The sequence below is a fragment of the Dendropsophus ebraccatus genome, chromosome 9, assembly GCF_027789765.1.
Source record: "Dendropsophus ebraccatus isolate aDenEbr1 chromosome 9, aDenEbr1.pat, whole genome shotgun sequence".
Taxonomy (NCBI): domain Eukaryota; kingdom Metazoa; phylum Chordata; class Amphibia; order Anura; family Hylidae; genus Dendropsophus; species Dendropsophus ebraccatus.
In genome coordinates this window covers 88,980,753-89,007,578 of record NC_091462.1, presented here as the reverse complement: position 1 = coordinate 89,007,578, position 26,826 = coordinate 88,980,753, and the positions used below count along the sequence as shown (strand labels likewise).

The window sequence follows — 26,826 nt, the reverse complement described above, 5'->3', positions numbered from 1 at the left end:
GACATCCCGCCTGCCAAGTGAATTCGTGTACCCCTGTGCCATACTAAACTGGACTCAAGAGAGAGACATCGGGACCAGGACAGAGTGAGAATCACAGCTGTGGTATTAGATGCTTGTGGGGTGTTTCTTCTTGAAGTGATGTTTTATTGGGGTTTCCCCAATTTGCTTTTTGTTTTTTTGTTTTTGCAAGAGTTACCGTTAGAGGATTATTCTAGTTACTGACTATATTTGGTTAATAATATCATGAAAAAGAAGGCTCAGGATGGACATTGTTTTTTACCTCCCACAGAAGTATTGGAGTGCATAGACTTTGTGGACAACATAATAAATGTAATTGTATAGTTCCAAAACCATTATATTTCTTTGTTGGGCTCTTATCACACAAGTAAGGTTTTTGTAGATCATTTTGTGACTGTATACCCTACAAACTCTTTTGCAGTCTTTTCTTGACAGTTAATGTGTAATCTTAGATCCCCAATCTTGAGTATAATGAGGAAGGACTTAATCCTATTAACAGCGCCATAAGAAGCTTGTACAACAGAGAATTAACATGATCCCATTGGTGTTAGTGCCAATCACCTGACTTGTGATACTGAACAAGATAAACAAGGTTAACACGCTATACTGAATCAAAATATTTTTCTGGTTGTCTGTTAGTGAAGGCTCTATTACACCAAACAATAATCAGCCGTATTTGGCCAATTGCTGGCCATTCTGGCCAATAATCATTTGGTTTAAAGGGGTTATCCAGCGCTACAAAAACATGGCCACTTTCCCCCTACTGTTGTCTCCAGTTTGGGTGGGGTTTTGAAACTCAGTTCCATTGAAGTAAATGGAGCTTAATGGCAAACCGCACCTGAACTGGAGACAACAGTAGGGGGAAAAGTGGCCATGTTTTTGTAGCGCTGGATAACCCCTTTAATAGCTCATGTTAAAAGACCACGATAAGCCGACATGCACAATGTTGGCTGAATGTGTTCTCTTAACATGTAGAAACAGCCTGATCATGACACCGATGCTGATTTCAATGGACAATCCGGACAGCCCCTCCTGCAGCTCCCTATGGTTACTCCTGATGCTCTCTGCTTGCTGTCTGTCTGTGCAATAGCAAAAGGCAGCGAGTGGGGAACGAGGAGGAAGCGAGCAATGACCTGACAGGTTGGCCCTTCCTTCCCCCTTAATATTGTTGTGTGTTATACGCATTTATTGTTATTGATTGTATAATGTAAAATAATAAAAATATCATTGTGTTTTAGGCCTAAACTATGTTCAAGATCCCTGATTGCTGAAAATGAATGCAAATTTATCCTTGCTGAGACCCCTTTTATTAAGGTGAGTAACTATTAGCAGAGACAATAGCAGGCACTAGGGATGGTCCGAACCGAGTTCGGTTCGGGTTCGTACGAACCCGAACCCTCGATAATGATTTCTGCTGTCTGCCCGCTCCGTGCAGCGGGTGGATCCAGCGGGAGGACCGCCTAGAAAACTGGGATACAGCCATAGCCATAGGCTGTATCCCAGTTTTCCAGGCATTACTGCCGCTGGATCCGCCCGCTCCGTGGACAGCGGGAATCTGCTACCCAGCGTTCGGGTTCATACGAACCCAAACCTCGGCAGGTTCATACCATCCCTGGCAGGCACCACTAAATAAGTACAACAACACTACAAGAAAAGAGAAAAGCACATGCATACAATTGGTTCTTTATTCAAAAAAATCCCTGATGATATAAAGCAGAAACGAAACAACAAGTCTAAATGCAAACATGGCAATAAAACACTAGAGACTAAAGACAAAGGGGGCAGGAGGAAGGCACAAATGCTCTAGGCCACGCCTCATTGACACCATTTCTAAAGATTTCTAAAAGATAGTTTTTCACCCCAACTGCGGCACCAGACACATTTTGAAAGACACGACTGGCAATGATTTCTTGTCAGCAAACTTCGTATCAGATACAGATTTGCTTGAAAGGACAACTCCGGCGAAATTTTTTTTGGGCTTACTTAACACACATTACAAAGTTATATAACTTTGTAATGTGGTTAAATACCCGGTCTGGCCCCCTTCCCCCACTTTCCGACCCCCGACCCCCACCCCGGAAGTTAAAGAATATATGCATTACCTATTACGGTCGTCACGGTCCTCTTCTCTGGTGTCGGGTGATGTCAGAGCTGGGGGCGGTCCGGGTCTTCTTCCTCCTCGGCGTCTTCATTGAGAGTGAATGGGAGAGAAAAGGCTGCTGGTGCACATGCGCACCAGCAGCCTTTTCATTGGCTGGAGCGCATCACATGGCTTCCAGCTTGCTCAGCCCTGATTGGCTGAGCTTGCTGGAAGCCATGTCATGCGCTCCAGCCAATGAAAAGGCTGCCGGTGCGCAAGCGCACTGGCAGCCTTTTCTCTCACATGGACCCGGAAGCAAGAGACATCGCTGGACGGCGGAGGCAGGTGACGGTGAGGCGGACGGCGGGCGAATGGAGTGGCGATCGTCACCGGAGGGATGGTGAGTATGGTGTCTGTGTGTGTCTGTGTTTTTTTTTTTGGGGGGGGTCCCGCCGGAGTTGTCCTTGAAGCATCTCAAATATAACATACAGCTCTATGTGTTCAACCGGGTTCTAATGTGTTCAATCTTCAGCTGGGTCTGTCAAACACCTCTCACATCTCTCATCTCATTATCCTTCTATTCTCAGAAAAAAATGGAGTGAATATAGTGCAAGCACAGTTTTTTTTTTTATAACACAGATACAGATAAATTGAATTTATTAACACACATAAACTTTTATAGGATAAAAGCATCACAACTGATCAATACAGGTCAACCAAACCCAGGATTTCAGGTATTTGATGGGCATAGAGCCAGGTTATGAAATGTTTCCCTATTTTTTTCTAATCTACTGTAGTTCGTTTCTCATTGTCATCTTTTCATTACTTTTCTTTTACACTATAAGGCTAGGTTCACACTACGTATATGTCCGGCCGCATATTTTTCGCGGCCGGACATATACGTATGAAACTCCGGCCGGGACTTTACGCAAGTTGCGGGCGGATACGTACGGACCGCGAACTTACGCCCGTAGCGTACTTACGCTTCCCGAGCGCTCTTTGTAGCGATCTAACAGCGGTCTTTTACTTGGAAATCTTCGCCTAGCCCCGGACACCCCACAGAACCTTTTGGATTGGAACAAAAAGCTGGCAAAATGAAGAAATCACCACTACGTACGGGACCGCATGTTACGCTACGGGCGTAAGTTACGGCATTTCCGTCCGGAAATAATGGTTTGGTTCATTTTTTACGGCGCCGCATACGATCCGGCGTAAGTTCGTACGTAGTGTGAACTGTGCGCCCGTAGATCGTATACTTTCCATTGTACGCAAACTACGTAAGTTTCCGGCCGCTTATTCACGGAACGCGCTACGGCCGGAAACTTACGTAGTGTGAACGTAGCCTTAGGCTATGTTCACACTACGTATATTTCTGGCCGTAGTTTTTACGCGGCCGGAAATGTGCGGCTGAAACTACGGCCGTGGGAAAAAATAGACATGTGGCTGAAAACATACGGTCATTTAATTGAAAAATCTGGTTCAACTAAAAATAACAAACAAAATCTTTAGAAAGTGATGCAAACACCTCTGGAATGCATCTGGGAAAGCAGGGAAACAGTTTACAGGAATCGCTATTACCGGGGTTAGCGATCCTCTGCAGTAATGCCGATGCCTCTCATGGTTAATATATTTAATTAATAAAACACATTTTCGTTGTAATAAAGTCCCTTTCGTTGTTCAATAATTAAATTTAAACGAATCCATCATTGTGCAATTAAATATACTGTTATACATTTATTTATATATATATATATATTTATTTTATTTATATATATATTTATTTTTTGACAGTATATTTAATTGCACAATGATGGATTCGTTTAAATTAAATTATTGAACAACGAAACTGATTTCATTACAACAAAAATGTGTTTTATTAATTAAATATTAATTAGTACAGGAAGCTCCATTAAGCCGTTAATTCATATTCCCGGTAAATAGAGCATTCTGTACTAATCAATACTTGACTTAAATTAAAACATCAAATGGTTCTTCTAATTATGTTATCACAATAGCATTATTAGAAGAAACATTTTGAATTATATGTGCGCTCAGCTGATTGGCTGATCGGCTGAGCGCACATATAAAGAGCTGGTCCGCAACACAGTGACTTCATTGTGCTGCGGACCAGCGAAGAGGACATCGGATGCGTTTTTTTTTAAAGTAAAGTAAATAAATATAAAGTAAAGAAATAAAGACAAGACACAAGTGAATTTTTTTTTAATTCAAATAAAAACACCCCCACACCCCTCATTGACCATTTTATTAAAAAACAAAACCAAACAACCGCTGGTCATCGTCGTAGTCCATCGAATCAGACGTAATCCACAGGATACCGATATCTGAAAAACAAAAAGGGAGAAACACACAAAAAACACACAAACATGAGCACAACACCCATCATTGTGAGCGGTGTTTTGCACCTTACAGTATGCAGCATCTTTACAGATCGCTGCTTACAGTCTGGCCCCCAAGGGGTTAAGGGAGGATGTATTGCATCCCCCTTAACCCCTTGGGGGCCAGACTGATGTCAGACTGCATCCATCCCAGCAAGGAAGGGGTTAAGTGACCCCCCTTCCTTACTGGCATTGGTGCAGTGCTGGGGAGGGGGTGGGGAGAGCTTTATACTCACCATCCAATGTCCCGATGTGTCCTATTCGCTGGTCCACAGCACAATGAAGTCACTGTACTGCGGACCTGCTAATTATATGTGCGCTCAGCCGAACAGCCAACCAGCTGAGCGCACATATAATTCTAAATGTTTCTTCTAATAATGCTATTGTGATAACATAATTAGAAGAAACATTTGATGTTTTAATTAAAGTCAAGTATTGATTAGTACAGAATGCTCTATTTACCGGGAATATGAATTAACGGCTTAATGGAGCTTCCTGTACTAATTAATATTTAATTAATAAAACACATTTTTGTTGTAATAAAATCAGTTTCGTTGTTCAATAATTTAATTTAAACGAATCCATCATTGTGCAATTAAATATACTGTCAAAAAATAAATATATATATAAATATACATTTATTTATATATATATTTATTTTAACAGTATATTTAATTGCACAATGATGGATTCGTTAGAATTAAATTATTGAACAACGAAAGGGACTTTATTACAAAGTAAATGTGTTTTATTAATTTAATATATTAACTATTAGAGGCATCGGCATTCGGCATTATTGCCGGCTATTTTTTAAAGTACTCCGTATGGACCGCCTGTCAATCCACGGCCGTGAATTTGCACAGTTCCGGCCGCAAACAATGGTCTTGTTCATTTTTTGCGGGTCCGTTTACGATCGGGCCGTAGGCTCATACGTAGGGTGCACTGTGCAGCCGTATATCGTATACTTTCCAGCGTACGCATCAACCTCAAAACTACGGGCGAATATTCGCGGCTCGCACTACGGCCGTACATATACGTAGTGTGAACATAGCCTTACGGGGGCAAAATTCTTTAAAAATGCTTAACATGATAACTTGTTTTAAACAATAGATTATTTGAACACACATTCCCTTTAAGCGGCGTTACAGTCTGAGATCCAACAAGGAAAGGCACGTTTAGAGTAGAATGGCCGTTGACCCTAACTGTGTTATTTTCTTGTGATGCTTTTCTTCTATAAATCCTTTTTAACTATGTCTGAGTTTAAAAACTGTCCTTGCACTATGTCTGCTCCTTTTTCCTTTGAATAGAAGGATGAAAGATCTAAGTGAGGAGAGATGTGAGATGGTTGACAGACCCAGCCAGAGATTGCCTATTACCTTTGATCCTGTGGACTGGACCCTTTTGAGATATCAGTCTCAGTAACACATTGGAACCTGATAGGCTCAAAGAACTGTATGTTATATTGTAAAAGAATTTACCTTTCAGTAATATTTTCTCATTAATTTACCAGCATCAATATCACCCATGGGCAGCGAAAAACATAAGGAAGTGCCCAAAGTCATGTACAGGAGATTGTGCCACTTGGATATCAGCAAGTGGGGTGCCTATGGGTCCATATGGAGGTGTGTATCAATGTTATATCAAAGGGGCACGGATAATACATTTATTGGCACAAAACACTAGTCTATAATGTAATATGACCATAGTGACACAAGCAGGGGCGGATTAACTTTACCAAAGGCTCCAGGCTGTTCACCAAGCCTAGGCCCCCCCAACCCACCGTAACTATGGCGGCACTAGCCTGGCGTTCATAGTACAGGAGAGATAATGTCATGATGTCCTGATTTGTGCAAAATTGCCATAAAAAAACTGTGATTTTTTGCAAAGCATGGCGGAAGTGTAGCCAGGAGACAGCACACCACTGAAAGTATGAGTCTTTTTTGGTGGTCATGGGCCCCCCAGGAGCTCAGGGCCCCGGGCTGCCGCCCGAAACGCCCCTGTTATAATCCACTACTGGACACAAGTGTCTCACATGTTGTATGCAGTGTACATCATGTTAAAACATTTTCAACACATTTGGTTATCAATTCGTAGAAAAATGAATGAAAGCCGCCCTTACCAATCTTGATGTTCATGGAGACTCTTTATTTTTTCATAGTGTGGACGGTATCAGGGCAGGCATCAGCCAGGTGCAGGTAACCGGTTGTTTCGTGCAAGTATACGCTTCAATGGTCCGTTGAAGTTCATACTTACTCCCCATTAATTGGACAATTATTGCCCTCTCATAGACTGTAGTGCCGATCATCAGTTGTATACTACAAGTGACTGGTATTTCCACCACATTTAACAACTTATTTCTCCTTTGTAAAGCTCCATTGCTACAACACTATTGACGAATGACCTCATTTATTATTATAATTACTAATGAAAGAAACAGAAATCTAATTATTGTAGATCAATATGACAGAAGAATGTAAATTAAGAGCAAGTGATTAGCTTATGACTAAGATGGTCTCTGTTACTGGTTGCTGGGTGCTTCTGGATGTTAACCTCTAGTAATATAAGAGTAATGAAATCCCTCCCACAGCTACTGTATATAGCTAATATATAAGAGTGCTCTTCATGAAATGTTATAATTTTAGAGTAGATGCACGAGAGAGAGAGGCACCGCTTGCCAGCATACAGGTAATTGAAAGTCCGGTACATCTAATCTACAGCAACTCAATTCAGTTGAGGATAAAGCATGTTGGGAAGTAGTCAGGCAATTTACAGTAAATGTGTAGATATTATGTTTGTTAGAGAAAGTGAGGTGAAGGAAAGGCTATTGAACGACAACATACTGAATGAAATCACAATACGATATCTTAAAAACCTATCATAGGATAGTAAATAAGTATCTGATCCATGAGGGTCCACTGGGACCCCCAGGATCATAAGAACACATGTTCCCTGCCTGATTTCGTCCACTCCTGAGCTGTGAAATATGGAGCTGGTTCCCACAGCGAAGGGTCAAGGAGGTGTCATGACTCATGGTTGTAGGGGGATACCAGTCAAAAGGGTGGGACTCTGAATGATCAATGTGGGGTCAGCCCTTGGGTTGGAAGATAGGGAGTTGTTTGTTAGCTGGAAGAGGATGTGGCTCTCCTAAGGGGTTTGTCGTCTTTGACATAAGACGAGAAAGGCAAGTGAAGAAGTTAATGGAACCTGGGAGTGGGTTTGAGATGAGTTATGTGTTATGACTTAGTGTTGTATTCAGGGCCGGATTAAAGGGAGGGCACAAGGGGCACGTGCCAAGGTGCCTCCACCACTAGGGGGCCTCCACCAGCCCAAACCCAGAAGTGGTGTCTGGGAACCAGTCCCACGCACAAAAAGCATGTGGAAACCCTACCTGGACACAGCACTGGCCACACTGCATGCTGTCCAGGGAGGGAGGGAGGTGTAGGGTTAATCCTGTGTAAGCATCTCCCTCCCGGCAGGCTCAGACTCCCCCCTGGTGGGTCTTTGAATGGATTCTTCCTGTCAAGCTGCCGGGTGCCTGTCTCCTGCTGAGGTTCTCACTCCCCCTTGCCCCTCCCCCTCACCGTGGGACCTCAGCAAGGAAACCTGATCTTTTGTTTTGTATTAGCACATCAGAGCAGGGGTATGTACTATAGGGGCATATATCAGAGCAGGGATATATACTATAGGGGCATATATCAGAGCAGGGGTATATACTATAGGGGCATATATCAGAGCAGGGGGCATATACTATGGGGGCATATATTAGAGCCGAGGGCATATACTATGGGGGCATATATCAGAGCAGGGGTATATACTATAGGGGCATATATATATATATATATATATATAGCCTGTGTGCAGCATATGACATGTAGCCTGTGTGCAGTGTATGGTATATAGCCTGTGTGCAGCCTATGATATATTGCCTCTGTGCAGTGTATGGTATATAGCCTGTGTGCAGCCTATGATATATACCCTGTGTGCAGCATATGACATGTAACCTGTGTGCAGTGTATGATATATAGCCTGTGTGCAGCCTATGATATATTGCCTGTGTGCAGTGTATGGTATATAGCCTGTGTGCAGAATATGACATATAGCCTGTGTGCAGTGTATGATATATAGCCTGTGTGCAGCATATGATATATAGCTTGTGTGCAGTGTATGGTATATAGCTTGTGTGCAGTGTATGGTATATAGCCTGTGTGCAGTGTATGATATATAGCCTGTGTGCAGCATATTGTGTATATATAGCCTGTGTGCAGCATATGGTGTATATATAGCCTGTGTACAGCATATGACATGTAGCCTGTGTGCAGCTATATATGCCATGATCCTTAGGGTATATTCACATGTAGCATATCCACTATAGATTATACACAGCCTTTAAGTACTTTCTGCTCTTTACTGCTTCAGGTAGTTTATATGGTTGGGAATTGAAGATGGGACCTAGACTTGCAAGTCCAGGTTCTGCCTGCGATTCACAACTGCATATGCTAGCTGTGGTGGCTAACACAATGGTCAAGAGAGCACAGAAAGTGCTAAAGTGCTGTGTTCTCGCATTGAATTGATGGGAACACACCGCAATGCTCACCCCTCCCCCATCCTCCTCTAGGGCCTGGCATCTTCCTCTGGACTGCAGCCTCTAGGGATCATCATATGCAGAACAGAGGAGGATGCTGAGCCATACATCCAGGAGTGAGGAGGGGTAGGTGCTAAGTTCCCTACAGTAATGAGCCACCTGTATAGATTGCTGTATGGTTTATTTGTGGGGGAAGAAAATGGGGGGGCCCCCAACAAAATTGTTGCCCAGGACCTCCACCAACCTTAATCTGGCCCTGGTTGTATTATATAGAAAAAGTCAAGTGTTTTCTAAAACCCGGCATCCTCCAGTCACTGATTGGTTGAGCGGCCAGTTCAGCAGCCGGGGCAGGCCTTTTCCCCCGCGTTGTGACATAATCGTGGGTCTTAACGCACGCACAAGGAGAGGTGAGTTAGTAATAGTGTTCAATTTCCCTCCTCCTCCTACAGCAGTTGTACTCAACAACTTTTAGTGAAGGTCCACTTACCGGGGTCTATTGTCAGGTGAAGGTCCGAGCTGAACATCAGTAGGAAACTTGTTTTGCTACTTTTCACAAACGTTCAACTATTTACATACAGAATTGATGCTTATTAGCGGGAAAACTGGCGTTTTTTCTCTCTCACCAGCACTTTGATATTGGGTACAAAGCGGGTGACTGTCCTAGTAGTATATAGCCCCCCGGATGCTCCTCCAGTAGTATATAGTCCCCCTGTGTGCTCTCCCCCAGTAGTATATAGCCCCCCCTGTGCGCTCTCCCCCAGTAGTATATAGCCCCCCTGTGAGCTCTCCCCCAGTAGTATATAGCCCTCTGTGAGCTCCCCCCAGTAGTATATAGCCCCTCTGTGAGATCTCTCCCAGTAGTATATAGCCCCCTTGTGAGCTCTCCCCCAGTAGTATAGAGCTCCCCTGTGAGCTCTCCCCCAGTAGTATATAGCCCCCTGGGAGCTCTCCCCCAGTAGTATATAGCCCCCTGTGAGCTCTCCCCCAGTAGTATATAGCCCCCTGTGAGCTCCCCCCAGTAGTATATAGCCCCTCTGTGAGCTCTCCCCCAGTAGTGTATAGCCCACCTGTGAGCTCTCCCCCAGTAGTATATAGCCTGTTGGCTCGGCCCCCGGCTGATACGCGCTCTCTGGGGATGTCCCGGGGATTCCCCAGCAGAGCGCGCACTAGTGCCCTCAGTGTACACCGCTGGCCTGTACTTCCGGGAAGTTCAGGACGGCGGCGTACATTGAGGTCACTGATGCACACTCTGCTGGGGAATCCCCGGGACATCCCCAGAGAGCGCGTATCAGCCAGGGGCCGGGCCGACACTGCCCCCAGCCCCACAGGCGTACTGAAATCTAAGGACAGTACGCCTATGGGGTGGAAGGCAGTGCGGTGGGGAGCAGGACACATGGGGGCCGTCCCGGGGTGGTTGGGAGGTCTGACCAGGGGCCCGGACAGCTGGCCGCGGTCCGCCAGTTGGGAACCCCTGTCTGACAGGTTCTTGGGTTCTAGAAAACGTCGGACTTCCCCTTTAAGTGATAACAGTTATTAGATGAAACTGGAGATGAGGGAGGGTTGGAGCCATCCATCTGATAAAATGATATATGAGTTTTTAGATGAAGAAGTGGAGGGAAGAAGGGATTTGGCGGATCTGCTAGGGCCAGGCGAGATTAGATTAGGTTGAGATAATAACTTAGGGGGGAAGAAGAGAGAAGGAGATAGTAAGATGTGGTATGCCTAAGATTAGAGGATGGGGCGCCATGGAGGGACACCTCTTATTTGGAAGCTCAAGTACTGTAATAATTAAGGGGCCAAGTATGTGGATGATAGTGTTAATTCCTTACTAAGGCAATAATTCTTCTGTGCGCCGCTCAATAAGGATGGGTTCACACTGCGTTTTTGCAATCAGTTTTTTTCATTAGTTTTTTGCAAAAAAAGACAAAAAAAACGGATGCATTTGTGTGCATCCATTTTGATCCGTTTTTCCATTGACTTCCATTGTAAAAAAAAGGATCCGTTTTTTTGACGGACACAAAAATGTAGCTGACACTATTTTTGTGGCTGTTAAACAAAACGGATGCACACAAATGCATCCATTTTTTCCATCAGTTTTTCATCAATTTTTTGCCAAAAACGGATGAAAAAACGGATTGCAAAAACGCAGTGTAAACCTAGCCTAAGGGGGCAGGATAAAGAGGGGTGAGGGGCTCTTGGCAGAGGAGGTGTGGCTGCCACACAAATCACATTTATCACAATTGCCAACTCAATAACGGCACATGGGCAGCTCAGAAGCACTCGTGGTGTGTGCTCGACCAGTCCCTTGCTAGATGGTACCGTGTGATGCAACTTCTATGGTGGTTGGTCGGAGTATAGCTCAGCCAGATGGTAAATTGTTGTGACGCCAGTGCCAGTTGAGCACACAGGTATAGAGGCACACCTTCTTTTAGTTTAAGGTGACAAGCTTTATCCTTTCCCCTGTGGTTGGTGACCTGCTGGGCTGTGAGGGGGTCCCTTGGGTGCTTATCACGGTGGTCTGGAGTGGAGTTGTGACCCACCTGGACTATCGGTACTGCCACCCACAGAAGGAGGAGATGACCCAAGGATTGAGTAGTTACTGTGTAGGTGCTGGAACAATGATCACTGAGTCCTGTTATCATAAATAAAATCTTCTTTTCTGTGAAAAGGCTTTGTACAACAGTTGATCATAGACAGTATACATGACGGAACAAAATCTTTGCTGAGAGCCTTTAGAGCCTTTAGATACTTGTGCCCGTTTTTCGACCTTTGTTGTTGTGATAACACCTGCTGCCCTACAGTGTCGGGTGACACAAGCCCCAGACCTTGTTACCTGAGTTAAGCAGAGTGGCCAAGTTTATCTGTTTACACCTGCACTGCGAGATAGAGTACGTAGGCTTTTAGTAACTTTGCTCTATCCCTGTCAGTTCCTCTAGCTTTTAGGATACTGTCCTCTTTTAGAAGTGTTCATGGCGTGGGTTGGGGTGTTCTCTGACTTTATCCTCTCCTGAGTAGCTTAACACTGCTTAATGGAAAGAAGTGTAGCTTTTGAAGAAAAAGTCTCTGTGTCTCCCATGTGCATCTATCCACTACCACACACTGGACTAATTATTTTGTCCCTGACAGGGGACCTAGCATAAGCCAGGGCCCAGCTTGACTACAGCAGGGACCGTCTTGTCTTGCGTCCTCTCTTCACCAAGACTTGGGTAAGACTTACTAAGTGTAAGGGTGCACTTCCTCTCCCCATATGACAACTTCCTACAGGAGGTGTAATGTCCCCTGTGAGTGGTGGAGAAGAAAGTGTAAGGAGAAAGAACGATAGAGATAGGTGAAAGGAAAGAACAGCTCTTTGGTGCGCAGATTACAACAAACAATGACCCCTTGTTTACTACAGCTGTGGAATACACAAGAACACATACAGATAACAGCGACATCTTGTGGTAAAGCTTAGGTACTACTTCATTACCACGTTTACTTGAAGTACAGACTTTTGCGAGCGGTGTATAACTAATAACACCCGTGGTGGGACACCACATCTTAGGGTGTAATGTATGTAAAGGCATGCACCTCAGCATAAACAGCATATGACAGAGCAGAGTATCGCAGTGGATTTTTATAGGAGCTCAATTTTAAGTCAGACTCTTTTTTTTTTATTCAGAGCAGAGAGTGGACACTCTGCAGCGCATCTTCTCCCCGCCCTATCTCCCAACTGGTACAGATCTGAACACTCAGACCCGGATCGATCAACACTTTCGACATGTCTCTATGACATGTCATAAGTTTTTTTTAACGACAAGTACACTCTAAGGCTGGGTCCACACAGGCATATTACAGATGTATGTCCTGACCATGGGTCAGTTCAAGTCATCAGACTCACTAGCAGGACAGGACTTGTACTATTTATAAAAAAATGTGTCCATAATACACCCATAAAAAACAAGCCTAACAGGTTGCAAAGAAATGATTCTACCAAGAGTGACAGCTGGCAAATAAACCCAAGTAATGTTTGCCATGTCTATGGAGTCTGAGCAATTTGTTGTTGAGTCATAACTGAGCCATCATTTCAATAAATGGTTACACCTCCTTGTAATAAACAGGTCAATCCGGTCAGGTCAGTTTATAGTTGAATCAATACTCGGTGACATTTAACGCTTGACAAAGGACATCCTTTATGGAGGCAATTCCAATTATGGACAATTAAGGGATGAGGAGCCAGATCGAAGAAGTCCATCACCATCCTACTGGGAGGCCATATCGGGCATTAAAGCTCAAGTAAATGACTTGTGTCTAGAAGTCCCAGAGAGGTCGTCCAGCTGTGAGTGAGCAGCAGTCCAGGAGAGGCCATGAAGCTGTGTGAGTGCAGCAGAGTCAGAGAGGACATCCAGCTGTGGGCATGCAGCAGTCCCAGAGAGGACATCAAGCTGTGCATGTGCAGCAGTCCCAGAGAGGTCGTCCAGCTGTGAGTGAGCAGCAGTCCAGGAGAGGCCATGAAGCTGTGTGAGTGCAGCAGAGTCAGAGAGGACATCCAGCTGTGGGCATGCAGCACTCCCAGAGAGGACATCAAGCTGTGGGCATGCAGCAGTCCCAGAGAGGACATCAAGCTGTGCATGTGCAGCAGTCCCAGAGAGGACATCAAGCTGTGCATGTGCAGCAGTCGCAGAGAGGACATCAAGCTGTGCGCATGCAGCAGTCCCAGAGAGGACATCAAGCTGTGTGCCTATAGCAGTCCCAGAAAGGACATCAAGCTGTGCGCATGCAGCAGTCCCAGAGAGGACATCAGGCTGTGTGCCTATAGCAGTCCCAGAGAGGACATCAAGCTGTGCATGTGCAGCAGTCCCAGAGAGGACATCAAGCTGTGCATGTGCAGCAGTCCCAGAGAGGACATCAAGCTGTGTGCATGCAGCAGTCCCAGAGAGGACATCAAGCTGTGTGCATGCAGCAGTCCCAGAGAGGACATCAAGCTGTGTGCATGCAGCAGTCCCAGAGAGGACATCAAGCTGTGTGCATGCAGCAGTCCCAGAGAGGACATCAAGCTGTTCACGTGCAGCAGTCCCAGAGAGGACATCAAGCTGTGCATGTGCAGCAGTTCCAAAGAGGACATCAAGCTGTGCATGTGCAGCAGTCCCAGAGAGGACATCAAGCTGTGCATGTGCAGCAGTCCCAGAGAGGACATCAAGCTGTGCATGTGCAGCAGTCCCAGAGAGGACATCAAGCTGTGCATGTGCAGCAGTCCCAGAGAGGACATCAAGCTGTGGGCATGCAGCAGTCCCAGAGAGGACATCAAGCTGTGGGCATGCAGCAGTCCCAGAGAGGACATCAAGCTGTGGGCATGCAGCAGTCCCAGAGAGGCCATCAAGCTGTGCATGTGCAGCAGTCCCAGAGAGGACATCAAGCTGTGGGCATGCAGCAGTCCCAGAGAGGACATCAAGCTGTTCACGTGCAGCAGTCCCAAAGAGGACATCAAGCTGTGCATGTGCAGCAGTCCCAGAGAGGACATCAAGCTGTGTATGTGCAGCAGTCCCAGAGAGGCCATCAAGCTGTGCATGTGCAGCAGTCCCAGAGAGGCCATCAAGCTGTGGGCATGCAGCAGTCCCAGAGAGGACATCAAGCTGTTGCATTAACGGCTGTGATTACTGTGGAACTTACGTTGTATGAGCATGGCCTTAGAGTAGAAGGTAGTAGAAGAAGTGTTGCTGGACTAGGAACAGGTTCAGGGACTGTCTAGGGCAGACATGTCAAACTCTGGCCAAGGGGCCAAATCTGGCCCGCTGTGCCATTTTTTTTGGCCCGCCTAGGAAATCGGATGATTTCCTAGAGCTGGCCCGCCCTTAAGACCTTACTCTCCCCTTGATCTCCTTGTGGCTCAGAGGCTGGAGAAGAGAGGAAGACCAGCTTCATGCCCGGATTAGGTGAGTATGATTTTTTGTGTGTGTGTGTGTTTGTGTGTTGAGGCAGGAGGGGGAGGGAGTAGAATGGTGGGTATTACTATGGGGGCAGGTGGCAGGGAGCATTATTACTATATGGGGGTCATAGAAGGGGATATTATTTTTAAATGAGGGATCCTAAATACGGGGACAACCCACACACCTACTCACTTTACAGCGCATGACACCAAACAGCGTAATTATTACTGTACGGGAGCCTATTGTAGTGCAAAGTGCTTGGTGATGCACTCTGACAGTGGCAGGAACGCTGCAGGCCACTCTGAAAGTTCCATATACAGTATGCTGCTTGTGCATTTCAATGAATATCAAGGTTGGCCCGCGAGTTTGTCCAAGTTTTTAATTTCGGCCCACTGTCTATTTGAGTTTGACACCCCTGGTCTAGGGGATCTTGCCTAAATAGTACAGTAGTCTGCTGGGATAGTGTGAAGAGTGACTTAGTGTTGCAGAAGAAGAAATCCTTGTACTCACGGTTAGGAGAAATAGACTGAAGAAAAAGACCACGATTCCAGAGACTGTGAGGTTTGGTAGAACAAGTCCCAGGCTACTGGGCGAAGGTAACCTCTCAAGTTTACCCGAGAAGGTTGAGCAAATATCAGGAATATAGGATAGGGCAGTTTCCTGCACAACCGCACTCCATGCCACCCAGCTGTGCAGGAAACTGCAGCCATCTCTATTCACTTGAATGAATGATGCTTCTCCACTGAGCCGAGTAGCCAAAAGACTGACACCAGTTAAATGGACACCAGTGCTGCGCCAGTAATGTGCCATAACTTTATTAAATGGGAATAGCCATTCACGACAACTGAGAAGAGGATACGTTGATACACCGCCACTGACAAAATACTAGTCATCCTCTCATGCAATTGTAGTGCATGCTGCGGGTTTAATGACCTGAACTGACAGCATCCCAGTGCTCTAGTGATCTACGATGCTGGACTGGTGACCGTAATACTGGTACATAAATGCGTCCGTATTACGCTCCCTATAGCTCTCTCCCTGTAACACAGTTATACACCGATAAATAAATGGCTTTCAAAAGTATCTAGAAGGGAAAGGAACCTCCTCTTCAGAACCAGAAATATTTGCAATTTAGGAGACAGCGTGAGAGTGATTATAACTTTCTACAAGAATGAGAAGGTCACCTTTGACACAGTGATATAAATATATACTGCGTGTAATGCTGAGCCATCCCGGCGTCTATATTTATCATGCTTATAAAAGATGTTAGCGGAGAAGTTTTTGGCTGTATTATTATTGTGACTTTAATAACAGCGTGTGCCTGAGCAGGAGGAACGTGTGAGCCAAATAGACAAGGAAGGAGGAGTGATCAGGCAGGCGCTGTAAGGAGCTTCCACACTAGGAAGGCAGGTCTAGTGTCTGAGCAGAAGCCTGGGGCGGGGAGTGAATAGGAAATGCTGCTCTCTCTCTCTCTTGTGGTAATTAGTATGGATGGGATCTGACTTTGAGAGGTAAGAGGAGGAGGTTATGTTACTTTACCAACATACACACTTGTTATCGCTGTCTGCTGCTTCCCTAAACACTGCACCTTATGCCTGGCCTAGGTCTTGCTAGCTTGGCACAGGAGCTGACTATCTAAACCTTATGTATACATAGAGATGTGCTTTTAAAATCTGCTTTAATAAAGCTAATGAATATATATTACTGATAACAGATATACACATCATCATGTCCTTTGTATTTAACTCTTGGTGTACCAGTAGGCGTTACAATCTTACCTGCACTCCTGTGCCTCAGGGCCTGTAGGCTTCAAATTACATTTAGGAACAATAGTAAGGTAAAGAAAGGATGCTGCCTGGAAAACATGGATAGGGTTATAGGATCTATGTATCTTTTCCAGGCAGCCCTAGGGCTGCATCTATCTTCTTTAGCCACTGGGAATTCAATGCCAAATGTTTAGGTTTTTGCAGACCTGAACTTTCTGTAGTTTCGCCCATCTCTACTCACTAGATAGATAGGATCTTTCAGGGGTTATTCATAAAGTTTGGTAATATTGCTGAGGTAGCACTGTGGACCGTCATAGTTCTTCCTCTGCCCAGGACCCCTGTGTTATAGAATAGGGCATCTCTCTGCACATCATTACTCCATGCCACCCAGCTGTACAGGGAAATGCAGCCATCTCTATTCACCTAAATGACTCTGCGCTGCTGCTTTTCTGCTCAGCTGAGTAGCCGGAGGCCAGAGTGGAGGGGCGCCAGTGCTGCACCAGTGATGTGTCATAACTTTATGAAATGGAAAGAGAAGAGGATAAATTGCTACGCTACCACTGATTCCCCACCACAATTCAATGGGGTCCTGAGAAATCAGAACCCCAGGGATATAAAGTGATTGCATAAGCTTGTGATAAGCATTTATTTTCAATATTCCTTTTAACATATCCAAGCTAGGTTCAAAGTGGAGTGTGCACTACATGTAGATGATTCATCCTTCGCCTAGGGCTGGGTTCACACTGTGCACATTGTTATCCTCTTGGAAAGACGGAAATGCATGACATAAACGAACAGAATATTTTTGTCTGGGTTTTACTGGATTCCATTGCACAACTTTTGTTTGCTTTATACTGAAGTATAGTAGTCTGCGATATGGGGTCCAGCAAAACAAAAAAAAGCATATGTTGCATTGCCTTTCTTATTATGTAATTCAATAGGAAATGGGTTCAGCTATGTGGCATACAATGGAAACGTATTTTTGTGTCTACTTAACACATACGTTTTTATCCCTTTTAAGAATATATACTGTAAATAGTTGTGTCAATGGTAAACTCAAAATATGGTGTGAACTCTTCCTAAGTGATCTGCTTAGCATGTCAGAAGGAGGAGCGTAGGTGAGCATTGGGATATATGAAGACATTTTTATTGGGCTCTTTAATTAAGATAAAGTAGTTGTCAGCATTGCATAATACCTTGTTGGAAGCAGTGGCATAGCTACCATAGAGGCAGGGTAGGCAGTTGCTATGGGGCCCGGGGGAGAAGGTAAGAGCGTGTGTCCTTCTGCTTAACCCCTTATGTACGGCAGTGTGTAAGTGACCCAATGCTTACTTACATGCTGCAACACAAGAAAAGGGTTAACAAGCAGAAGACAGAAACCTCTGACCTCTATTCTCCAGCTGGCAATTAAGTAGGAAAGGAAAAGTGCAGATCTCCGTGCAGAGGTCAAGGGTTATAAGTGCACCAGCAGTAAAAGTAAAGCAGATTATAATTATATATACATGCAGTGCTTTGTGTTGTGCATAGGGGAGGGAGCCCCCTTAAACTTTTTTGCTACGGGGCCCCGTGAATCCTAGCTATGCCCCTGGTTGGAAGAATTTCCCGATCCTAAGCTGATTACAGGGTGTCCCACTGCTGGGAATCCGAGAAATCAGCTGTGATATGTGAGGAACCCTATCTGCAAGGAATATATCTAAAAGTAAAAAACAAAAAATGTTGGGGGAAATTAATCAAGGGTTCTATTTATGAACCAGTATTCGACAGGTGAATATTTTTTAGATGAATACTCTGCCTGTTTTGAGTATTCACCCATAAATTCACATAATCCGGGATTAGCGCCCAATTTATCATTCACAACTTTTTAAAAAGTTGCACAAACAGGTGCAGGCTTACGTCTGGTCAGTATCAGGTGAATATAATTGCGCAATTTATGCGACTTTTTACTAAGATACATTCACTATGGCAGTGTTACATTTTAATAAATCAGTCACAACTTTCTTAAACCAGTGGATTTAAAGGGAAAAGATTTTCGCTAGATAACCCCTTTAATCCAGGGGGCCCAAGGTACTCCAGTATGACCCAATTCTGGGGTCATATTATTAGGGCTTATGTCCGTGAATGGACAGTGTCCTGTGGAGTGGACCTTGGAATTCTCAGCACCATGTTTAATTATGATTTTGGGGGATCTGATACTGTTTGAAAGTTTGCGCTAGTATACTGACAGTACACCAGTGCCAACTTTCAAACAGTATCGGAGCTCCCGACATCATAATTAATCATAATGCAGGGAGCTCAGAGATCCACTCCACAGGACACTGTCCATACTAAGGACAGTTTGCAGAGAACGTGTGAACGCACCCTTTGGCTATGTTCCCAAACGTTCTCAATGTCGTTTCCTGGCAGTGTTTTGGCCATATTTTTGGATGTCCATAATTTTGAAGCGAAAATATAACATTATGCAAATTACAGCATAAATATAGTCTTATTTTTGCTTTAAAATGACAGACGTCCAAATATATGGCAGAAATGTGGCCACATAAAGACTACATGTGAACATAGCCTTATAATAAGAAGGTGAAAGTATTTTTTATAAAATAAATTAGCAATATTGATCTCTCAGATCTGCTGCCATCCAAGTCCCTGCAGATTATCACTTTGTTGTCACTGAGGAGCTGGCTGCAAAAATCTGCTCAGCCAACCACTGGCTAAAGACCCTTTAACATAGGACGATTATTGAATCTAAAGGCCCTATTACACAAAACGATTATCGCCTGTACTGTATTCAGCCAATATCGGCCGTTACAATCAGCTAACATGAACGATGTTGGCCGATCATTGCTATCATTTGTCTTTCAACATGTTGAAAGACAATAGCAGGGCCGTGTAATAGGGGCTTAACAATAAGCCTATGTAAAGGGCCAGTGATCAGTGGATGGACAAGAAAACGCTTATTCATTGGCTGATCGCATCTTTTGTTAACTCATTCTTATTGCCTGTACATTGCCCTATGTAAACAGCGGATATGCTGTCAATAATGATGAGTTTAAATGGCTACATGAAGGATCAATTGATTCTCCATGAGACCCGACCTCTCGGGGATCGCTCCTTGTTATCAGAAGTCGTAGAAGAGAACAAAAACAGATTGTCACTAAAAGAGCAGGAATCTGTAAGGTGAGTAATCCTTATCCTAAACCCACTTTGCCCTTTAAAAAAAATTACTTTATGGGACAAGCCCTTTGGGTATTACCATCACAGTATGTTATCCCATATCCACCTGTGTCTAACTGCTATGACCTCCACAATCTATGGAACAAGTTCTTTGGATTATGTACTTTGGATCCCAGCAGTCAGGCCTCCACCAATCAGCATGTTATCCCCTATCCTGTGACTATGGTATAAAAAATAAATAATTATAATAATAATTAATAATATCTGATTAATGGTAGGGAGAGGTAAAGACTGGAAGAAAGGTTTAGGAATAATAAGAATTGTCTTATACTATAGATTAATATTGCATCTATAAAAAAAAATGGTGGGGTTGGAAATGTTTTGACCAGAAATGATTTCATTGGGCCCAAGAGACATAGAAGTTGTCTAGCAGGTTATATATGCTAGCCGTCAGATATTCCAGGTTGCTGAAACCTTTGGATGCTCATGTACAGGTAGTACCAAAAAGGTGGGGGGGCTTCTCCCATGGAAGGGAATGAAGGCTTTTCACAGCTGTGTGGGAGAAGCATCCTGACACTCTCATCGTCCTCTTCTGGTGGAACACTGAGTAAAGGTGCGTTTACACGTAACGATTATTGTGCGAATTTGCGCGATAACGATCAAATTCGAACGATAATCGTACGTGTAAACGCAGCGAACGATCAAACGACGAACGAGAAATCGTTCATTTTGATCTTTCAACATGTTATCAAATCGGCGTTCGCAAAAAAATCGCAGATCGTTCCGTGTGAACAGTCGTTTGCCGATTTAACCAATGTGTGAGATAGGCTTAAGCGATCGCAAAACGAATTTTCCGTACAATATATCGTACCGTATAAACACTGATCGTTATGAAAAAAAATCGTTACTCCGACATCGTTAATCGTACGATCGGGCCAATTAACGTTTCGTGTAAACGCACCATAAGGGTGCCTTCACACGTAGCAGATCTGCAGTGGATTTCATGCTGTGGGTTTGCAGCGAAATCCGCTGGAATTCATGTAGTGTGAAGGTGTATGGGGTTACATATCTGCAGCGGAATTTTCACTCCACTGCGGATATGTAACCTGGCCCCTTTAACCCCCCCCTCACCGCCCGCAGTCCCTGGCCCAGAGCATACATCACCTGCTCCAGGCTCCTGCTTGCTCCAGGGCTTCCTAGCATCTCTCGGAGGTCAGACAATCAGATCCACCGCAGTGCACTTATTGGCTGACCGCCGGGAGATGCCGGGAGGCTCCGAAGCAAGCAGGAGCCTGGAGCAGGTGATGTATGCTCCAGGGCTGCCCCCAGACCAGAGCATACATTACTTGCTCGATGCTGCGGCTGTGTGAAGCTCCCGGATCCCCTTGCTCCTTATCAGCCAATCAGTGCTGCCGTGCACTGATCGGCTGATGAGCAAGGGGAGCCGGGAGCTTCACACAGTCGCGGCGCCCAGCAGGTAATGTATGCTTCGGGCCGGGGCTGTGGGCCGTGGGGGGTTGAAGGGGCCGGATCGCATATCTGCAGCAGAATGAAAATTCGGCTGCGGGTATGTGACCCCTATAGAACTTCACTATACCAGGATCAGCAGAAGATTTCACTGCAAATCGCAGCGTGAAATCTGCTGTGGATCCGTTACGTGTGAAGCTACCCTAAGGGTGCGTTCACACTACAGAATCTGGGTGGATACCGCTGTTCGCCCTCACTTGCGTTTGTGCATCTCCTCCCGTGTCATGGACATGCCGCAGAGCACTGATTGGCTGAGTGCCGGGAGCCCCCAAAGCGAGCCAGAGCTGGGACCCAGTAAAGTATGTACTCGGACAGGGGGGATTAAGGGCACTGACTTTAATATACTCACAGCGGTATGTCATCTCATTACTGACATTACCTATTCTGGACTATGAACACCACGCTAGTGCTGCAATAGTAACAGTGGGGTTGGGGGCCCAGGCATGGTGAACAGTCTGGGGCCTATGGTAAATTTAATCCGCCCTTGATTACACCATGGTCCAGTGTGGTGACTGCCCTGCCGGTGTGCAGCGACAGACGGCTGGACACAAGTTAGATGGAACAGCGTGACTCCACTGGTGTAGTGGTTGGCCGAGGTATAGCCCTGCCCAATGGTATTTTGTTGTGACGCCAGTGCCGGTTGGGCACACAGGTATGCTGGTACACCTGCTTTTGAGTGGGCTGGCTATACCTTTTCCCCTGTGGACAATAACCTGCCGGGCTGTTTGGGGGTCCTTTGGCAATTATCACGGTGGTCCGGAGTGGAGTAGTGAATTAACACTACATAGTGTGTAATAAGGTTGCTTGAGGGGAAACTGTGTCTAGGTCTCGCATATACATGTGCTCTGCTCAACGTCTAGACCACACACTCTTGCACTTCCTCTTGCCATGTGACTTCCTTCCTACAAAATATGTAAACTGTGCTTTGAGTGGGTGAGGAGTGTGTGTGTAAGATACAAAGAGAAAGATAATAGGTGAAAAGAAGATTGGTGTCTCTTTGGAAAATGAAAGGTGGAATCTGATTGGTTGCTAGGGGCAACTGAGCCAGTTTCACTTCACACCATGTTTGATAAATCCCCCTATGGATTCTAAACCACATGTGGCCAAAATGCAGCAGCCAAGTTGGAAAACTGTTCTCTGATTGGCTGCTAAATTCTGGCAGCATGCGGTCAACCGTCTGTGTGTTTTCATTCCTATTCCTAGCTGTGGTCAACTGTGCCGAAAACCTGCTGTGTAGACTGCACCTTGTTGGGCCTAGGTTGCTACTCTAGCACAGTTTCAAAAATTATGTCAGTTTTTTTCCCAATTTATGCTGAAATAGCACCCTGCAAACCCAGTACATCAGTAACCTCCTATCTCCTCACATACCATCTATAATAGTGTTCTGTAAATCATCACCTGGAACAGTGCAAACCTGCTCCAGCCAGCGCACTTTTACTAACTTTATGTCATTACATAGTAGTGAAGAGTAAAGTAGCCAAACAAGTAAGGAAAAGGAAGAACCTCTATATACTGCAGCCCAGCTCTGCTCCTTCCCCTAAACAGAGAAATAGCTGTGGATCACAGAAAGGAGCTCTCCGGAGCTCAATAATGGCAGGGAAAGCACTGATATCACCTAGTCACACCTCTGTAGCGTTAAAAGGAACCAGTCAGCAGGATTGTGGTGAAATGGCTCTCAGCTGCCTCCTTCAGATCTAGGATGCAGTTCACCGAGCATACAAACAGCTCCTGCCGGGCACAAGGCTGGGAGAGGGGAGGCAACTAGTCATCTGGCCCATGACTAGTCACAGCTCTCTGTCTTTCAGCTTGCTCTGTGGGGATGTTTGACAGGCAGAAACATTTATTAGTTGCCTGTCAATCATCTGCTGGCAAGCAGAAAGCCATGACTAGTGACTGACGGCTGCCCGCCCAGATGACTAGTTGCCGTCCCGCAGTAAAACACTTTTTTCCACGATATAAAGATACTGCTAGGTAGGATGCAGCTGGGAGCCATATCCACACAATCGTGCCGATTGGTGCCCTTTAATCTAACAAAACCATGCAGATTTATAATAATATTTTAAAAGACAACAGCTATGCTCCTGTCCATCCTTTCAATAAGTTCTCTTTAGTCTTCTAAAAGACTTGTTATTTTTTCAATCCCTTCTTATAAATCCACAATGTATACCATGTAAATGTGCTGCTTATTTGTTTTGCTGCAGCACAAGCAGAACTCAGCAATGCATGAATAAACTGGATATTGTTTTATTATTATTTGTAACACTCCATAGGCCACATAGTGTTCTTACTGTTCTAATTTCTCAGTAGGCTGATTCTATTTTCACAGCAGGATCTTAAAAGTTACATCCTAGTAATAGTATCCAAGGATATTACAGCATGCACTTTACCATAGTGATTATTGTGCAGTATTTAGGACGAGGCTTTTTATTTATTAAAGGTGTGCCTTAGAAATCCACTGGTTATATTGTATATTACTGCTGTATCTATCTTTATATTGCTTCTTTAACATACCCATTGTTATAAATGTAGACAGTGGCGTAGCTACCATAGAGGCAGGGTGGGCAGCTGCCATGGGGCAGGAGGGGGGCTCGGGGCCCCAGATACTCTGTATATATGTGTGTGTGTGAATATGTATATATTTGTGTGTGTGAATATATATATATATATATATATATTTTTATTTTTTATTTTTTTTAAACATCATCTATGCCCACCTCTCTATATTCTAGTACGTGGCTTGATAATTGTGGGGACTTCGTTTGCGATGTCTGTGCACCCTTTGCTTTAATCAGCCATCGGGTCATACTGTACATCACCTATTACATGGCGTGATGTGAGTCCAATGCCCAGGGATTACTTTGACAGATTGATCAGCCCATGAGTGATCATCACAAGTGAGTATATGGGCGAACCTGCAAAAATTGGGCAAGTCTTAAAGGGGTTATCCAGCGCTACAAAAACATGGCCACTTTCCCTCTTCTGTTGTCTCCAGTTCAGGTGCAGTTTGTAATTAAGCTCCATTTACTTCAATGGAACTGAGTTTCAAATAACCCACCCAAACTGGAGACAACAGTAGGTGGAAAGTGGCCATGTTTTTGTAGCGCTGGATAACCCCTTTAAACATGTTGATGCCTTCAATTTCAATCTACAATGCATAAAATAAAAATAATGAAAGGAAATCTATGGAATAAAAATTTGTATCCATCTCCTGCCGTATATAGAAGAGAATCTCATTACAATTCACCTTTTTTTTCTTTGTAATTCACTCCCAGTTTTGGCTCTAAAAACCTCATCAAAAAAACTTCATCAAAATGACACATGTGAAAGTCCCCTAAAACACGCCACCCCGTACTACACTACATTATTACTGATGTGTGGCTTGATGCTTAGTCCTTTTGACTGTAAACAGATGATTACAGAACATCATCATCGTTGCAATGGAAATTGCTTATTTAATTTTTGAATGAAACTATTATAGCAACTCCAACCAAGAGAAAAATACTGCTATTCATCCGTGGTGAATTCACAATTTCCAGGCACCAAATAAATCTGCAAAGTTCTGTACAATAATATGTTATTACTTTTTGTTCCTTTTATGTAGTTCATGTTATTCATAGTAAGTGCTGTTTTACAGCTGAGTACCTGTCATTAAAAATAACTTTTGTCAAGTCATCAGCAAAGTTTTTGATTCCCAGTGATCAGGAGATATACAGTAGCCAGGGAGAGAGCATGGCTGGCGGTTTGATCCAGTCCCCGGCCGTTCACTAATTCTGGCAGTTTATCCTCATTACAGTCTACAAGTGTCAGAATTATTGAGCACTTGGGAAGTGGATCCCACTCCTGCTGCGCCCTTTCCCCCGCTATATCTTCTAATCACAGTGGGCCTCGGCAATGAAACCCCCTGCAATCAATAACTTTGGACATACCTGATGACATGTCAAAAGTGTTTTTTAAAGGGACTCTGTCACCTCCAAAACACCCACTAAACTTAGGTTATCAGTAGATTATTCATGAGTATAATCAGTATCTTTCTATGTTGTATTCCTTTGCTATAAGCCACAAATGAAGGAGTCTAAGGGTCCATCTACACAGAAAGATTATCTAAAAGATTGTCTGGCAAAGATTTGAAGCCAAAGCCAGGAATGGATTTGAAAAGAGGAGAAATCTCACTCTTTCCTTTATGACCTGATCTCTGTTTATTGTCTGCTTCTGGCTTTGGCTTCAAATCTTTGGCAGATAATCTTTCTGTGTAAATGCACCCTTAGTAGTCCTCTCCATTTTATTCTTCAGCTAAGTAGTCCTCTCTATACATCCTACTCCTGCCGGGCTCAGCACCGTAATGGCGCTGATCCCGGCTCGGCACTCGATTGCTTCCGGCTGCATCGATCTATCCTGTATTAGTATACAGGATAGATCTCAATGAGAGATCAGTGTACTTATACTAGAAGTCCCCCAGGGAGGCTTCTAGTATAAGTGTAAAAGTAAAAAAAGTGTTGTTGTTAATAAAAAGCCCCCTCCCCTAATAAAGTTTGAATCACCCCCCTTTTCCCATGTTATAAATAATAATAAATAACTAAACATGTTTGTTATCGCCGCGTGCGTAATCGCCCGAATTATTAATTAATCACATTCCTGATCTCGCACGGTAAATGGCATAAGTGTAAAAAAGTCCCAAAAAGCAAAATTGCGCATTTTTGGTCGCATCAAATCCCAAAAAATTGTAATAAAAAGCGATCAAAAAGTCGTATATGCGCAATCAAGGTACCAATAGAAAGAACACATCATGGCACAAAAAATGACACCTCACACAGCCCCATAGACCACAGGATAAACGTGCTATAAGCCTGGGAATGGAGCGATTTTAAGGAACATATATTTGTTAACAATATTGTTAACAAGTCAGTTTTACCCCAGGGCGAGCGGCGTTAAAACGAAAAACCCCCAATTAAAAGAAATGCTTTTTTTTCAATTTCCCCACACATTGAATTTTTTTCTGGTTTCGCAGTGTCCTTTATGAAAAAATTCAGCCTGTTATTGCAAAGTACAATTAGTGGCGCAAAAAATAAGGGCTCATGTGGGTTTCTAGGTGAAAAAATGCAAGTGCTATGGCCTTTTAAGCACAAGGAGGAAAAAACGAAAATGCAAAAATTGAAATTGGCCCGGTCCTCTAAGGGTTAATACCTGTAAAAGGGTGTGTACCTGTCTGACACTGTCAGCACTGACTGGACAATGCCAGATAGTGAAGGGACAAACTCTAAGGCCCCATTTACACTGAGCAAAACGGCAGAATTCCACGACGGAACTTTCTGCTGCGGTACCCCGCCGTGCTCAGTGTTTTGCAGTGAGTGAATGGGAGGGCACGCACTCGTCCACTCCCGCCGCTCTC

The 26,826-nt window shown here is 44.3% G+C and overlaps 1 protein-coding gene across 3 annotated transcripts in view; it reads left to right on the top strand.

Moving 5' to 3' along the window:
* Positions 1-1,256: 1,256 nt before the first annotated feature.
* LDAF1 (lipid droplet assembly factor 1) overlaps positions 1,257-26,826 on the top strand; it is a 61,511-nt gene continuing 35,941 nt past the window's right edge. The window contains exon 1 of one of the 3 annotated variants that reach the window (XM_069983794.1): positions 1,257-1,332. Coding sequence is in view for 1 of the 3 variants with exons in the window: in XM_069983792.1 (XP_069839893.1) it covers positions 6,111-6,116 (6 nt within the window). In the remaining 2 variants the exon portion in view is untranslated. Of the gene's footprint in view, positions 1,333-6,095; positions 6,117-16,382; positions 16,491-26,826 lie in introns of those variants that run through there. The other 2 variants (XM_069983792.1, XM_069983793.1) reach the window with 2 other exon arrangements.